Here is a 16638-nt window from a genome sequence, read left to right on the forward strand (position 1 = left end):
GGGGGGGGGGGGGGGGGGGGGGGGGGGGGGGGGGTAACCTGTCTCTGACCTTGATGGAAAAAGCAATCTTACCACCGAGGTAAAAATGACACCAAGCATGGGATTTGCTGCTTTGCAGTGACTGAACTACTAACATTGATGCTCACCCAGCAAAAATACTGATCTTTTCTATCAACAGTGTCCTGAATTCTTTGGTCCCTAAAAGTTTGAACAACAAAATTTGAAAAAAAGTCCCAGGCTTCTGGATACAATAATTTCTTTTCCTCCTCATTTTATCTCAAAGACTCATCTCCATAACTATTGACTGGCTCTCAGTATGTCATTAGTGATATATCTTATAGCCCACTAGATGGAGCAATGGTATAGTAGTTATATTCAAATCTGACTAGCGTCAGCATTTCAGCCCAATAACAAATGCTCTATATATTTTATTGAAACAGAATCCTGTATTGCTACAGAATGCTTGGCTGGTCAGCCATAAAAATGCCGGCTTTATACTGCTTTTCTACTGCATATTATTTTTTAATTAAGCTCATTTTAATAAAAATCTCCATCTTTGCAAGCAATCAACCACAAATCTACAAAATGTGCTGCAAAATGGAGATAGAAAGATTCCTTGTGATAGCTATGTATAAATCTAGGCCTATCTATAAAAAGTGCAACTGGGGACAGAAAAAGTAAGCAAATTCACAACACGAAACTCTACGTCATGTTTGAAACAACATTCAATAACTTCAAATAGACAGAAAGTGTGATAACGTATTGCCTCCTGCCAAGGTTATTATTGCATTTAATAGATTTTCCCCTCTCTTTGACTCCTAAAAATTGCCACTGGGCTTAAATGCCAAAAAGTAAATCATTAATCTAGCCCCGGCTCTTATTTAGCACACCTTCTGCTGTGTACTGTGTCTCAGGAGAGCAGGAGACACTGCTCTCATTTTGCTGCATGACTGCAGTGTCTAGCAATGACCGGACAAATCTCCGAGGCTTTGTGAAGTGAAAAGACTCCAACTCAGGTGTTGTGCTAATCATGCAGAATTCAGGGAAAATTTCACCCAACAACTCATATTTTCCTCATAATCAATGTAATATAGGAATAAAAGGTTTTGGTGGATAAATATTAGAAAGCATTTCTAGCAAGGACACACAGTAGATGCAGAAACGGGTCAAATACGGAGAGGTCTGCAATAATTTACTGTTTATTGAAAACTGAGCCTGGTCAAGTATGTAAAAAAGTCTGAAATTTTTTTTCTGTGCATGACCTCTATTCATACAATGCAGTATTTAAATGGGCATTGACGGGTCTGATCTTTGTGGTTCTTTGTGTTTAAACAGACAGACATCATCCAAACCATGATAGCAGAATGCATCGCAGAGGAGCCATAACAGCTATCCAATACCCCGAACACAAAATTCTGCCAAATCTCACTCAAGGTCAAAAACAGACTTGAAGTCACAAGTTGGGACACAAACTCCAGGGTGCTGGGTTTATCTCTGTCCCCACTACACCAGTGCAACCGTTATTTTTTTCAACACTGTTTCGGGATGTGAATTTTTTTTCTTTTCTACCATTGTGAAAATAGTCTCTAGAGGAATATTTGTTCTCCAAGAGGGCAGAGAACTGGATCAGAGGCTAAGTTGGGGAAAGGTCATACAGAAGGATCGAATCCCAGGTCGGCGAGGGGCAATATGTGCAGAAATACTGCTGTGTCAAGTATGATAGACTGAACATGTAACGTCCTTGTAAAACTCCCACCTCTTTCTCCTACTCTCTACTCCCACCACCCTAAATCCTTTCAGTCTACCTCATCCTCCAGTTCCTTGACACTTAAGCACAAAAGCCACACAAAAGACTCACACACACACACACACACACACACACACACACATTGAAAACAGAATTAGCATGTCACTGCCATGACCTTGAGGGGAAGTGAGTAATATCAGTTTCCAAGGCGACAATGACTCAAGTTTTAACAGCCCATATTTCACAGTCTGTCCTAATGAATATACAGCGTGGGTAATTTTGATTGAGCACCAGCCTGCCTCTGGGATAATGACTTTGACGGTTCTTAGCAGATTTGATGACTTGATGACGATGGATTTGCTTATTTATCCGGAAATTTGCTCCACTTCCTTCATAAAAACATAATTAGCTTGATGACATGTCTTAAAGCCACAGCTCTGCATTAGTTCACTCTTTGTTAAGCTCGGGTTACAACATGCTGTGATCCGACTGCATCTTATTGCTGTAAAACTCTGGAAGGTTCACATTTTACTGCGGTGTAAGTAAAAGTTGACTCTGGCAAGAAAAGCACTGTTTCAATGCCAATGTCATCAAATGTGTTAAAAAAGATAGTAAAAAATGAAAACAGAGTTGAGGCAAGTATGCTAGAGGAGACAATGTCCTGAAGATACATCCCTCCGGGAGAGCCATCATGGTTTATAGTCACCTATAAACCTTTCCAGCAAAATGGGATTGAGTATTGACTTGAGTAAAAGCGTGTTAAATCCTTCACACAGATTATGGCGGAGGAAGGACAACGTCACCTGCATGAATTGCAATCGATCTAGTTGTCATACTTACTAAGTTTGGTTGCCACGATGGAGATATTGTGCTGGGCAATGCTCTCTCTGTCAAGGAGTTCGTTTGTGGAAATCGTTCCCTCCACTGGATCAATGTCAAAGTAGCTGTCCAAGTCACTCTTCCAGTCAATGGAATACCTGAAAGAAAATGTTTGTTTAATGGCATTCATTTCCAACATAAACCAGAGAATTAAACCATAGTGATTTTCCCTCTGGGCTCATGTATATGAGTTAGGTGTAATATAACGTTGGCGTAGCCTTCATTACTCATTCTGAATGGTCATTTCCAGAAAATGTGCTGAGGGTCGCATATACATTCCAATCTAGTAATGGGGCACAAGTACTTTGGCCATGCTGAGCAAACGGTTTTCTTGGGAGCATAAATGAATTTTAGGCAGTGTTGAAACCATATCAATCTCTCACGGCTGATGAACAACAAAAGGCATAAAATGTTGGTTTGGTGTCTGAGAACAGAGGGTACAGCGTCCTCTCTGAGAAATACATCTTTGGTCTTGCCCAGTCGCTCTGAATGCAAACTATGAAATATAAAAGAGATCTGAAACCAAACTGCATGCCACTGACAGCGCCATTCATCATGCAATGCTATTTGATCTTTAAAGGCTATTTTTCATTAATAATTTTGTGATCGTCAGTGGAGTTCCCACAGGAGAGAATATGTTCCTGTCTTTTGTTCCCCTTCACAAGGAGGTCAAAGGTTGGGGGTTCAGTGCATTGCTCATGGGTACTTCCACAGGATAGATGCTTAATTTCTCATTGATTTGAGCTTGGACTTTCCACATGAAGGACACCCTTTCTAGGCCACCATTCTGCCATTTCTTTCCCTTCTTGTAGCAAGTTTTTTCATCATTAAAGGGTATTTCTCATTAATATTTATCATGCTTGTTTTTTACACTGTAAAGCATCAAACTGGACTTGACTCACTCATTAAGAGAAAGAGGCCTAGCGTACATTCAAACCCCCAAGTCTTTTACTGTAATGAGAATGATAACAAAACTACTTAAGTAGAATTTTTTTGCAAGCTTTGGTTCCATCAAATTTTCTGTTTCAATTTTGATTTGTCCACGTCCTCTCTTTACTCTGTGTTGCGTGTAGCCTTGAAGTGAACATGATCACGTCAAAATAGTTTAGTGTGTGAGTCTCTTTGATAAATATTACAGCCAAACTCCCATCAAGAGTTCAAAAGATCAATGGTTTCCAATTTTTCCTCAGGGCAAAACCATTTTTTGGGGGGGGTGGGGGTATCATTGGAGTCAAGCTGCTACTGAAGCAGACTTTTCAGTACGAGTGTGGCCCAGTGGTTAGAGAGACTGCTTTATAACCAGAATATTACAAAGTATGAATGTTTTGAAATTCCTTTGAGCAAGACAACAACCCCCCCCCCCCCCCCCCCCCCCCCCCCCCCTCCTCCCCGACCACCACCACCACCACCAGTTCCCTTGCAATCTGCCAAGATAAATGGCAAAAATGTTTCAGAAACTTAATTTTTTGGTGAGATAGAAAACATGTTTTAGTTGTAATTAGTTCAGTCTCTGAATTATCTAAAGGAGCATAGAGCTCATCAACAGCTGTGAAAAAGAAATCACAGATCTAAAAAGTCTACTTAAGCCTAACTCAGTACTGTGAACTGTAGATATGAAAATTAATTACAGCGTTATCTCCTACTTTGAACTGCAGTACTGTTAACTCAGCCCAGAGAACATTACACACAACAGACAAGGTAATTTAAGAAAAAGTCAAAGCACATCTGTGTTTATTTTCCACAGTCATTGATTTTTAGAGTTTATGGTTTTGCTGCAGTAAACGCTATAAACTTTATTGCTCTCCAGTGTTTTGTGATTTGTGGTATTACCATTTTAGACAGAGGCCAAAAGTTCAGTCCTTAAAACTTATTCTAACTATAGGAAGCTCTTTAGAATCGACCAACAATGCAGTATTCATGACGCTCTTGTGTTTCCCCAGCTAGAGATAACTCTGCACTATACTGCTAAATAGCGGAATCAGTTGAGTCAAAAGTCTAAAAGCATAATTCCCTATGCATGATGGGTCATTGGGTCTATTGTTTAGAAGTGAAGAATGCAAGGCTGCTCTCTGAATGCACACAAATGAACAATGTCAGCTGTGGTTTTGATGAATATTTAAAGTGCTAGAGACAAAGTGGAGAATGGAGGGCATTAGCTTTTTGTCGTACAAATCTCTCCTTCTTCTGTTCTTTTGTTTTCTCTGGAATAAAATATTCATAATAAAACAACTTCTGTCCATGCAACAGGTATTTTTGCCATTTGTGTCCCGCTCAAGCAATACATTTTCAAAGAACCATAACTATAAAGCAATGTGCCTGAGCAAAAGTAGCTACTGTAAAATACTTTAACAAAAGCGTTCTCATACATTTTTTAAGAATGCACTTCTCTTGTCTTTGCCAATGATGGTCTATTGTTATCTACCACTCAAGTTTTATGATAGAACACAGGATAGTGTGTGCATGTATTTGTGTGGTACAAGGTGTATAGCAAGACAGAGAGACTGAGAAAGAAAAGAAATGACTTGCCTTGAGTATAAATCAGAAGTTCAGTCAAGCATGTCAGAACTATAAAACTGAGCAGTGACGTTTGAATGTCCTACCTGATAATTACTAAGGAGCGACCAGCAGTCTACACTATGTTGCCTTGTAAAATGATTTAGGACCCTTACGGTTTGGTAGGTTTTGTTCTGTTATCCATGTAATTGATGAGGATTAATTTGTGACTTATGTGAAAACAATCACAGTAAAATCAACATAATTTAACGTAATATGAATTTTAAAAAGTGCAGTTTCTTAGCTTCTGTGGGGCTATACCGACATATTACAATTCAGTTTATATCTTTATCAGTTCTCATGTTCAGTTTAAATTGTGTCAGTCAACAATGTTTTTGGTGTTTTATGTGCAAAATTTCTTTGTATGGTCCAAACACCAGCTCTTTTTCTAATCTAACCTCAAATTGTTAGATAGTGTAATGCTGTCACTCTCAGCAACAATTGCAGTACAGCTAATTAAGGATGTGGGCAAAAATAAAAGCATGGGCGCAGCTTCCTCTGTGTTTTACTTGGTCCATTTTAATTGCCACCACAAAAGCTGTACAAATGAACTCTGACAAAAGGTAATATATCCACTTCACTTTCCTCTCAGTTATGTCATATCACTCGGCCAAGCCACTAATGATGTGCACAGTGTTACGTAGCCACATCTACACAAACTATTGGATATATATGATTACCATTAATTAAGTTATGTCAATGATTATCAATAAACATCAGTAAAATAATGAAATCTATAAAAAATTAATCCCCACCAAAATATTTTAAAATATCTTCAAAGAACTGCATCCAACTGCATAGAAACAACTTGCCGCTCTATTAAGAAACAGAATATAGAAAATACATATCTTAAATATGTTTTAGGCCTGGTGGATGACAGCCACATAGTGGATAACCTATAAATTCTTGTTTTGTTAAAAACTTAATCTAAATTAAAACAGCTGCTCTTAAACTGTGACTCCAAATCGTATGATGGAACAATAAATATAACTGCATGACTGGTCGAGAGGTGAGTGACTCGTTAGCAAAAGCTGAGTGTATGAATAGAGTTGTACGCCTTGACCATAGTTTGCAGGGCAAAACAGTGTTTTATATTCATTACGTTCTAGTGAGTAAATTTGCAAATAATGTATGCCATAGAAACTAAACATGAGTTACATTAAAATGTCCAGTTGTTTTTGCTGTGAATTTAAAATGTTCAGTGAAATTTGATTAGTTATTATCAAAAGTTAGATAATATCTGCACTCTAAAAAGAGAGAGTTCATATATCGCTTTAATTTTAATAGTGCAGATATAAGGTTCAGATATGTAAATATGGGGCCACTAATAAAGTTATATTGTCTCTGTAGCATAACGTTGCCAACACATCCTGCACTGCCAAGAGATGATGCTAGCAGGATTTTACATGACAATGTCAAATGTTCTACATAGATTGATTAGTCCTCAAACCGATGAGTAAAACTGACAATACACTCAAGATTAAAGCCATGATGACATTGATGAATGGAGACCGGAGACATTGATGAATGGATTAGAGTTCTAAAACCTTCAATCACTAGCTGCAGTACCACAGTACTTCTCCCTATAGCTCTTTTATCCTTCCATCCTCTCAAGATGAAGATGTGCGTTCAGATCCAGTCCTACTTCATTCACTATATATATGGCTATAAGTATTAATTCCAGATTTCCAGAGTAAGATTTAGTCATTCTGAATAATATGAAAAACTAATTTCCATAATACTTCTTTAAATGGCAAGATAGGCATGGGGCACACTGACATGCGTTTTCTTTCTTTCTTTTCATCCTGAACCCAATCTACAGTAATTATTCAAGTAATGAAGTTTTTACCAAACACTAACATGATCAGACAATCAGAACCTAGTTGTTTAGTTTTTCAGTTAAGTAAGACCATGTCAGACCTTCATCTGTCTCTCCATCATACAGTACTTAAGAACAGAGCTCTTGTCTTAACATTTTATACTATAGAAAATATAATGCAGACTTGGGGAGATTTTTTTTCTCATTCAGTCAAAATGAACGTACCTCGGGGTTCTGATTGATTCCAAACTTTCTTTCAAGGCACAGGTGAAAAAGGTTTGTAACTGGGTCAAATTCAAACTTTCGGGTTCATTCGTGATGTCATGTCAACAGAGGCGGCAAAGATGTAAATGCATCCTATGATTCTTTCCCATATCACTTACTGTTTAAGAGTACAGAGGTGCTTTTAGTCAGTCTGCATTTTCTGTTAAAGCTGCAATAGAACGGACCTCTATTCTAGCAACTATTAGCGAAATGGACACATCAGTTTATTAAGAGCTCATTTACAGAAATGGTGTATTTAGCACTCAGCTCTCACTCAGTTGCACCTTCGTGACCTCAGTCTGTCTGTGCTGTGAACTTCCTTTGCTGTCTGCTGTCACCTATCTACATATTGCTATTGCCATTCGGTCTTCATGTACCTGCAGTTATAGTGAGAACTTTTACATATTGTATGTGCTTTTATGTGGATGTCTGTGATTCTGCTTTGCATGTTTCAATTAGTGTCTTATAATACTGCACAATGTTGTTTTATTTAGTCAATATTCTATTTCTATGAACATTAATATCCTTCATTCCATTGTTTTGTGTGAGTTGTATGATGTGCCTCTGTTTTGCATATTTAAACAGCATTTGACAATGTTGTAAAATGGTGTCCTGAATTAGTTTTTTTTAATTAACATTAATAACATAACATTTCCTTTGTCTTTTTCTGAATGCTTATAAATAATCTCATCTTTGTCACATCTGTTCACTACACAGCAACTACAGATGAAAACTAGCCTTTTGGCTAACTATGGCACAAATCCATTAAAAGATTATAAAGGGATGCAATACATATTTTCCCGAGAATTGGACTTCATAATATTCACAAATAAACTCTATCCGGCCCAGATAGATTCGGATGCCCTCTTAAGTCCCTTTTAATCTCCATTAAAACATATTTACCACTAAACACAATCAAAATAAGTCATGACTAACTTAAAACAATATTGACCAAACTTTTGTAAATGTGGCATTTATTCCAAGTGGAGCACAGTGGCTGAATGCTTATACTGTGTAGATCTTTTCATGTGAAATTGTCAGCCACTTCATCAATTTGATAAATGCATTTCGATATAACACCATGTACCATGCAATGTACTGAAACTTATGTGTGTGTATATATATATTGTTTTAGACAGAAGAGTTTAACTTTACCTGACTGGACTGCTGCTGGCATCTAAATCCTGTGCCGTCACTGCTCCAATGATGGTGCCCGCGGGTGTGTCCTCATACACATCCATCACATAGGAGGGCTTATTGAACACCGGAGGCTCATCCACATCCAAAACGTTAATCTTCACTGTTGCTGTGTCTTTGAAAGCCCCAAAGCTTTGAAATCGTGGATCCAGATGTGCATTGGAGGCATCTACCTTAAAAGTGTATGCCTTCTTATTTTCATAGTCCAGGGGCTACAAAAAAAACCAGAAAACAGTACACAAGTTACTTTCACAATTTTGTTCAGTTTGTTAGTCAAACTGCTAGCTAAGAGCCCTTGAAGAAATGCAGTAACTCAATATGAGCATCAGTGTTAACAGCCGGTTTACCCTCGGTTCATTTTTGTTATTCTAGCATTTTCAAGGATGAGTAACTGCTATCACATTTCAATATCAGCCTCATCATATCAAACAAATGTCAGTATTTGATTTCCAATGTTTGTGTCACTCAAAACACATCCAAAAAGCATTGCTCTCGCCTGCCTGAAAAGCAGATATGATATCACAGGTGCTAATTGCACGCATTTTGGTTGTTTAAATGACAGCTCAAATGGCAGAGTGGTACCTGTTACACGAGAGACACACAGTAGGTCCTGATCAGGTTAATGCCTCGCCCTTTCAGTGTGAGTTAGTCAAGCTGCACTAACTTGGTTCAGCAGAACTATGCCCCTGTACAAGACTTCTCCAAACAACATCTTAGGGGTTCATATGTTCTACCTCCTCAAGCCGCTGACATATCCGCTCAGGGTCAATTAGTCAAAGCGAGGGGAGGAATCTGCATTCTCGGCATGTCTGCAGCTAAGGTGGAGACATCCGACAGCAGAGACACCCATGTTCGTGCTGCTGCCTGTCTCCTGCCCTCTCATGTGTGACCAACCATACTTGGCAAGCTTGCAGTCGGTCACGCTCTACTGGCCTGGAGTCACATGAGAGACATTCCTTTCTGTGTATTTCAAATTGACTAACATGTAACCACTATAGCAGCAATGCTATCTTCCTGCCCCAGGACTTGGGCTTCTCTGGCATGTTGTTCCAAAAGACACCAAGTGAAAACAGCTGGTAATAGCACAGCAAAATGTGCTTATGTAAAGAGACTATGAGAGGGGAGGTACACTGGAGGATGTAGGGGGAAAAAATTTTTTTTGGACACAAGATGCCAGAACCAGTCATCTGTCCAAATGAAATGTACATGAATTAGCAATCAAATTAGAGTTCAACCACTAGAAATGACCAGAAGCGGTGCAGTTCTGATTTAACAGTGATAGCAGATGCTTCTCAAGCCCTCAGTCTCTCCTCCATCTCCATGGTTTCACAGTCTCGCTGCAACAGCAGGTGTCCGTAAAAAAGAAAAAAAAAAAGAGAGAGAGAGAGAGCGATGTGAAGGCAAGCCAATCTGAAAGCAATCATTGACCATCAACCACAATGATTGGTTTGATTACAGTGCGCCAGATGCAACTGGCTAGGCAGAGCTATAAGATCCTTCAACAGGAAATACACTCTGTCCCTTTCAATCTATTTCAAGAAGTGACAACACTGAGAGAAGACCAAGTTCCCTGAAGCAACAATCCCATATAAAAACTGAATTGATTGTGGATGTCATTCAAATTCTGATCCCTACAATCAAACTAAAAGACATCTCGCCAAGTTACACCTATAGTAGCCTAAAAATGCACAGCAGTCCCTGTTTTGGTCTAGTGAGCTTCCTGCTTGTTCCTGTGAATTGCTCGAAATCATGTCAATCAATGTACTTTGCTTCTCAAAGAGTGAGTTTTAGACAAGGAAATAAATGCATCAATAATGTAATAATGTGTGGATTTTATGTGATTCAAAACCAGTAGGAAAAGTAAATAAATACCTAATACAAGGCCATCTTACACTGTATATAATACTGCACCTGAACCACCACATGTAGACAGCCATGCATAGCTCAGCTGAAATATGTGCACAGGTGGAGGAGGAGGGAAGGAGATGCTGGGGAGGTGGACAGCAGGAGGTGTAGACCAAGCCTCATTAGCCAGAGTCTCACTGGGGACGAGGAGAAGCGCTGCTCTCCATCTCAACATGCTGCATCACCACAATTAGGATACAGGCCCAAACTCTCACCCTTTATAACTGTCTAATTTTCATGTAAACCTCAGCTAGGCGATGACAGACACTTGCGGAGTGTGATGGGTAAATGCTCTTTTCACACATAGACTTTGCACTTTTGACACAAAAGCAAGCACAGCTGGCATCCTGGTGTTCCATTTGATAAATTACTGCGCGGAAATAATGTCTAAATTTAAAACAGTTGAGCATGGGAAATATAATTTAGGTGCAGGTGGATTCAGTAACGTTGAAAGTGACTGGTTTGATCAGATAGTTCAAAATTTTACCTATTTATAGAGTTAACTCATTTTCAGCCTTGTCATTCTGCCCAAAGAAGCAGTTAGACATTCAAAAGCACAACCTCAGACTCATACAGCTATCTTACTATAACTCTATAATTGATAATTCAGAATTATAAAGCCAAAGCAAAATTTGGTCCAAACTAAGTTTAGACTGGTTTGGTGTACTCTTGGCTCTAGAAGCTGAAAGCTAGCTGGCAAGATAGCCTAGCCTTGTCTCCGTTAAACTAAATTCACTCACTGATTTCTCCCTTGCTGTTATCTATAATTGGAGAATATCCATTTTGATGAGCCAGCCAAAGCAGTTTGTTATTCCTCATGACTTAACGAGACAGCAGTTAAGTCCAATGACTGACAAAAAACAGCTGAACAGCTAAACTCTTGCTAATGGCTGCAGAACTAGTGAAATAGCTGCTTGTAAAATATAGATATGTGATACTAATGAACCCTAGAATGAAACTGGATTTTTGAGGAAGGGTACGGTATATTCATGTTTATGGCAGACAATTTTTGGTAAATAATCAGCTTTAAAAAGCATAAAATGAAGGCCTTACAACATTTTTGTTTCACAGCCAACCGGCCTGCTAACTTGAAATGCTTTTTTCTCAACTGCTTCTATAGTTACTCCTCTCTGCCTTTATATGGCAACTTACCTGTGTCAATTATCTTAATGTCAAGGTGCAACTTCAAGCCACTAATAGCTTTTATGAGATGCTGTCACTGTTGTGAAAACAGAATACCCTTACTCTGACAAGATTTTTTGACATTATTTCAAATAGTATTTATGGGAGTAAATGCCCTATCTAATAAGCTATCATTATCAACAAACTCAATCACATTATTTTCTCTGTTTGCCAAAGAGTTGAGCGTCTTTAATACAACCACCAGAGGGCGTGTTACATGACCTGAAACTCACGGCGTTGAAGGACATCATGCATTTTTGGGTCTTTAAAACAAGTCTATGTCAGGATTCTGAACAATAATTTATCAAATATTCAACTTATTATAACATTTTACTTGATTTGACGTGTGCATCCATTCTAGTACACACTAAAGAATTTCATCAGGATTGAAAGCTTTTGCTAGTAAAGGCACTCATTCAGTAGAAAGGGGGATGACATTGGAGGAACAAATGCAGCTCATTTCCTCAGCTGATGGAGGAGGGAGAGGCCTTTCTGACACCCATGGAACAATGCGTGGAAGCCATTTGATTAACTATCAAGCACACGTCACAGATTCATTTACATATTCTGGTTTGGGTGCAAACACTGTAATGTTGATAACTTCACTGCCTTTTTAATGTGTCTGAGACACAAGAAGGTCCAAGAATGTCTGGAATATCTGTTGTTAAGTAGGAATAAAATGGGGCCAGGAGAGGGTAATGAGAAACTCTGAGTTAATGAGAAGACGTGCTAATGTGTCAACGCTTGACTTGGGGAGAATCAAATCAGATCTGGAGGCCATAAGGGAAATTTCCCAGGAAGAAAAAAAATGTCCATTCATTCTCTGACTGCATGTATCATTTTGTGTTTTTTCCCCTTCTTCGAAGATGACCTACTTAAGCGAACCACTGCTGTATGACTAAGTATTACCCATATCCACACGTATATTATGTTTAAACAAGTTGCGCACACCTATGCATGTTCAATTACACGTTTGAAGTGTCTCATTATAGCTTAAATTGTTATGCACCTTTTACGGGTTACTGCGGACACAACAAGGAAGTGTATCAACGGAGGAATTTGTAAGGAGGACAGACCGAGTTCCTCTCATGTCAGTGCTGCTGCTCTTCAACATCACAACAGAACACACTTGAAATTCTAGACATGGTGCAGCACCCTTTGATATGTAAATGTGCACCTTCATTGCACTGGCAGTGATACTGAATGAAGGAACTTTTTTTCTTGCCAATTGAACCTGTTATGTTCCAAGGGAATTTGTTAATTTAGAACAGGGGACTAATCAAGGCATCATGGTCTCACAGGTACAGTATTATACTTCACATCCATTAAAAAGTCCTTACATCGTCAGATTCACATGTGAATACTGAACAATGTATGTGCTTGTTGATTTATACTGAGATATAGTAAGAGCAAATCCATGAACTGAAATCTGTTTCTCACTTGATACTCAGGTTGGTTCCTGGTCCCTCCCCCACAGCTTGCTCCCTGCGCTGTGTAAAGTGTTAGTTGCAGCTGTTTTTTTCAGCTTATGGTTATTTTGGGGATGGGAGAAGCAGGATCATGTGCATATTGAGCAGGTTTCCCAGTTTGTTTGTGTGTTCAGTTCAGTATTAAAATAGCTTGAGTTCAATATCCTTCTCAAATCTCAGCTGCACGTACACTGTAATATGGGGGATGCTCTTCTGCCAACACCCCTGGGTGAATCTAGCCTTTCCCCCTTGAAGAATCATTATCACAGCACAGCAAGTCATTAGCAGGCTGATATCATTTGTTTGTGCTGAACACAGGTATTACCTGAAGAGGCTGAAGATTAAATAGGGTGAAAATACTACAAATATTGTTTAATCTCTGATATGCAGAGCAGTCCTAAATCCATTTTACCACAGTATTATATATTTACAATACCACTTATGAATCATTAACACACTCCACATGATTTATCCTCTGAGAGAAAATCAAAGCTAAGCCAAATATGCCTAGAATATCACACATTTCTAATTGCAACTGAGACAACACATGCCTCCAAACAGCAACATTAAGGCAAGTCTGGATGCTTCATTCTAGTGAGGCCAGTACCTCCTGATCCCACATGACAGCGACCATCAACTAAAAGCTAAAGACTTGGCTGTTGGGTTGCAATAAGCTCTAATAGTCCTAGCATTATTTCTGGGATGCAAAGTTGCTTCAGGGTAAAATTCAACTGAGATTCTGAGATGTGCAATTATGATACAGTGGTTTGAGTCTGGCTTGACATCTCGTGAATGAGTGACTTCTTTATAAGGTCACTGCAGTTATTGACTGACAGTTCAGTGAGACTCTGCCATGCAAAAGAATGCTAAAGACCTCTAGCTACCATTGTGCCATGAGCAGTCAACTGACCACAGAGCCTACAGAGACCAATGAGCTCATCAGAAGAGAAAAGCTTACATGCCCCAGAGAGCCATTTGATGTCTCTCTGAATACCGGGGGGTCCAAACACTGTGGAGAGGAGATGCTCACTTTATTGTGCTGCCATCAGTCACATCAGTTTGTGTCCTTGGCTGCCTCGAAGCATCTCCATCCCCCCAGTGCTCACAACAGTGGAGTGCCATCTGAGAGCCTTGCCATCAGCCCTGTCCACACTGCAGTGTGGAGTGGAGCAACTGTGAAAGACTCACACTGCCACTCTTAATAGGACAGGGTTAGCCATGGGATGAGCCCTGAGACACCAGTTTAATCTATTATACCCACGCCTCCCCAGGCCACCAGAGAGGAGGCACTTCATCGACTCCAAGCACCACCTCAGACACCTCTTTGTCACTCTCTCTCTTCCTTTTTTTCTCTCTTTGTACTCCTTCACTCACACACACCACATGCATAACCAGACATTGACAAAGATATGCACACACATTGCCCCCTGCTTAGTTGCTTGGTGAGGTGTTATTCATCTGTGTTGGGCACCTGGATCTCCTGTTGTTCTGAGGTACTGTTTCCTTCTTTCAACTTCTTTCACACCAGGGTCTAAAATAACTAATTTCACCTCCCACTGGGACAGTCAGACCTATAATCAATACATTAGTTTCAACTCCTGTCTGTGACCAAGACTCAGTTGGTATCATGCAACTGGATGAGTTCTTGGATACTAAAGGTATCAGAGTTCCGCTCTAATATGCAGCCATTACCACTTGAAATGTAGAGCTTACATATATGTTTCAGACACCATCATAAGGTAAGGACATTTTAAAATGCATGGATGTGTCCTCATATAAGCTGCAAACTAGACTTTAGTATTCAACCAACAATTCTCACTGTTGTCTGGCCTTCAGTCAGGTTAGCAGTTTGTTCATTACTTGTCATTTCACCATTACTTTTTGTTACTGTCTGGTAGTATCTCATCAAGACTGAAACGCAGTAACAGCTTCCATTCTCTGAAATGATTTACTGTTCAAACAGCCCAGTAATGACATTTCTGATTAGAGAAATTAGACTGCAGTCACTGTCTGGCTTTAGTGAAATTAAGTCCTTAATTGATGGCAGTGAGGATGAAAAAGGGTTCCTGCCTCAATTCTGCCAATGACTCTGACTTGGTTCTGACTGGGAAGTCTAAAATGGGCCACATTTGAGCGAAGGCAATCCAGGCAATTAGTGGCATTTGTTTTGTATGCAAGTGTTTATCAGTTTTGCACTGTGTTGGTGAGACGCTCTTTTCTTAAATGTCATGCAACACTATAACATTAATCATTTGAATGTTCTTTTGTGGTGGGAAAAATGTCACCTTATGCAAGCTAGATGAATCATTGGCCACTTTTTAGTGTTACCTGATTAAAACCTTTCAGTTCAATCAATTGCATACTAGTATGATATCACAAAAATCTAAGCTGGTCTGGAATCAGTGTGTTAGGACTTGAGTCAGTGATCCAACATATAGTTTTCATTAAATTTGCAATAATCTGTCTCCCTCCATTGTTCTGATCCCGTCAAACCCTGTCTTTTTCTGTCTCTGTCCATGGTGCTGAAACATTTAACTTGTCAGAGTGATTCGGTAGTCCCTATATAACAGACACTATTACTTATTTCATAGTGAGAAATGTACTTTGTGTCATCACTGACAAGTTTTGTGTCATACTACTGTCATTTTTGCATCTATAAAATGTGATATGGAATTGTTACCAAAATGTAGTGCAGATGCCATGGACACTATATGAGGGCACTGCATAGTGCAATTCAGACACTCAAATACAATAGTGGACAGTTATTAAATTGTACTATATCTTAAATGGGAAGTGATTTTGGACACCTACCAACACCTTTCACAGCAACACCCAAATTATAACTCTAAAACACATAGAAACTACAAACCCTGGTAAATACAAGTACAGCGTGTCTATTGCACTTTTGGGGTTAACTGTCATGTTGTGGACAGGAGAAGCCGGGGATTGAACCACCTACCCTGCGATGAATGGACCCACTCTACCTTGAGAGCCACCGCCACCCCTTTAACATCAACTAAGAAACCACAGAGATAGAAACCACCCTGATCACCTATGTAACTGTAATATCATCTCACAACACCTTAGCAATAACCCAAAGAACCAAGCAACCATCAAGTTATTTTCATTCATCATGATGAACATCTATTACATATTTTACCACTAAATACTACATTAAATCAGTGGTTGAGGAGTATATGCAGCAGTTTTGTAGTACAGAAGTCACCTGTACTTCTCTACAATGTTTTATGAACCCCTCTGACACTCCGGGGCAATGGATTTGGAGGCAGTGCCAGAGGTCTGCAGCAAATACTCTTCATTCAATGCACTGTGGCCGCTGAGGGCCTAAGCGCACTTTGTATATTGAGGAGATGGTCCTGTAATAAAATGGATTCCCTGAATATAAGCCAGCAAATATTATGCCACACATGCTGTCATTAAACAATGTTGCTCTTCTAAGCTTAGAAAAGCAAATTTCAATTACGCATATCTGCCGTTTTTTCTTCTCCCAGGAGGAGGTAAATAAACATGCAATGGACAAACGACATTTAATCTGATAAAAAAAAATTTTTTACCAACACAATCCAAGGTTATTATGCTGACGCTTCCAAGGTGTGGGAGTG

General features: G+C 39.3%; 1 protein-coding gene across 3 annotated transcripts in view; it reads right to left on the bottom strand.

Moving 5' to 3' along the window:
• LOC123963177 (cadherin-12-like) overlaps positions 1 to 16638 on the bottom strand; it is a 64932-nt gene that overhangs the window by 10562 nt on the left and 37732 nt on the right. For 2 of the 3 annotated variants that reach the window (XM_046040021.1, XM_046039931.1), the window contains 2 exons: positions 8418 to 8671; positions 2584 to 2724 (listed from right to left, as the gene is read on the bottom strand). In XM_046040021.1, the coding sequence (XP_045895977.1) occupies positions 2584 to 2724; positions 8418 to 8671 (395 nt within the window). The remainder of the gene's footprint in view (positions 1 to 2583; positions 2725 to 8417; positions 8672 to 16638) is intronic. The other variant, XM_046039844.1, reaches the window with a different exon arrangement.

This window comes from Micropterus dolomieu, linkage group LG01, assembly GCF_021292245.1.
Source record: "Micropterus dolomieu isolate WLL.071019.BEF.003 ecotype Adirondacks linkage group LG01, ASM2129224v1, whole genome shotgun sequence".
NCBI classification, from domain to species: Eukaryota; Metazoa; Chordata; class Actinopteri; order Centrarchiformes; family Centrarchidae; genus Micropterus; species Micropterus dolomieu.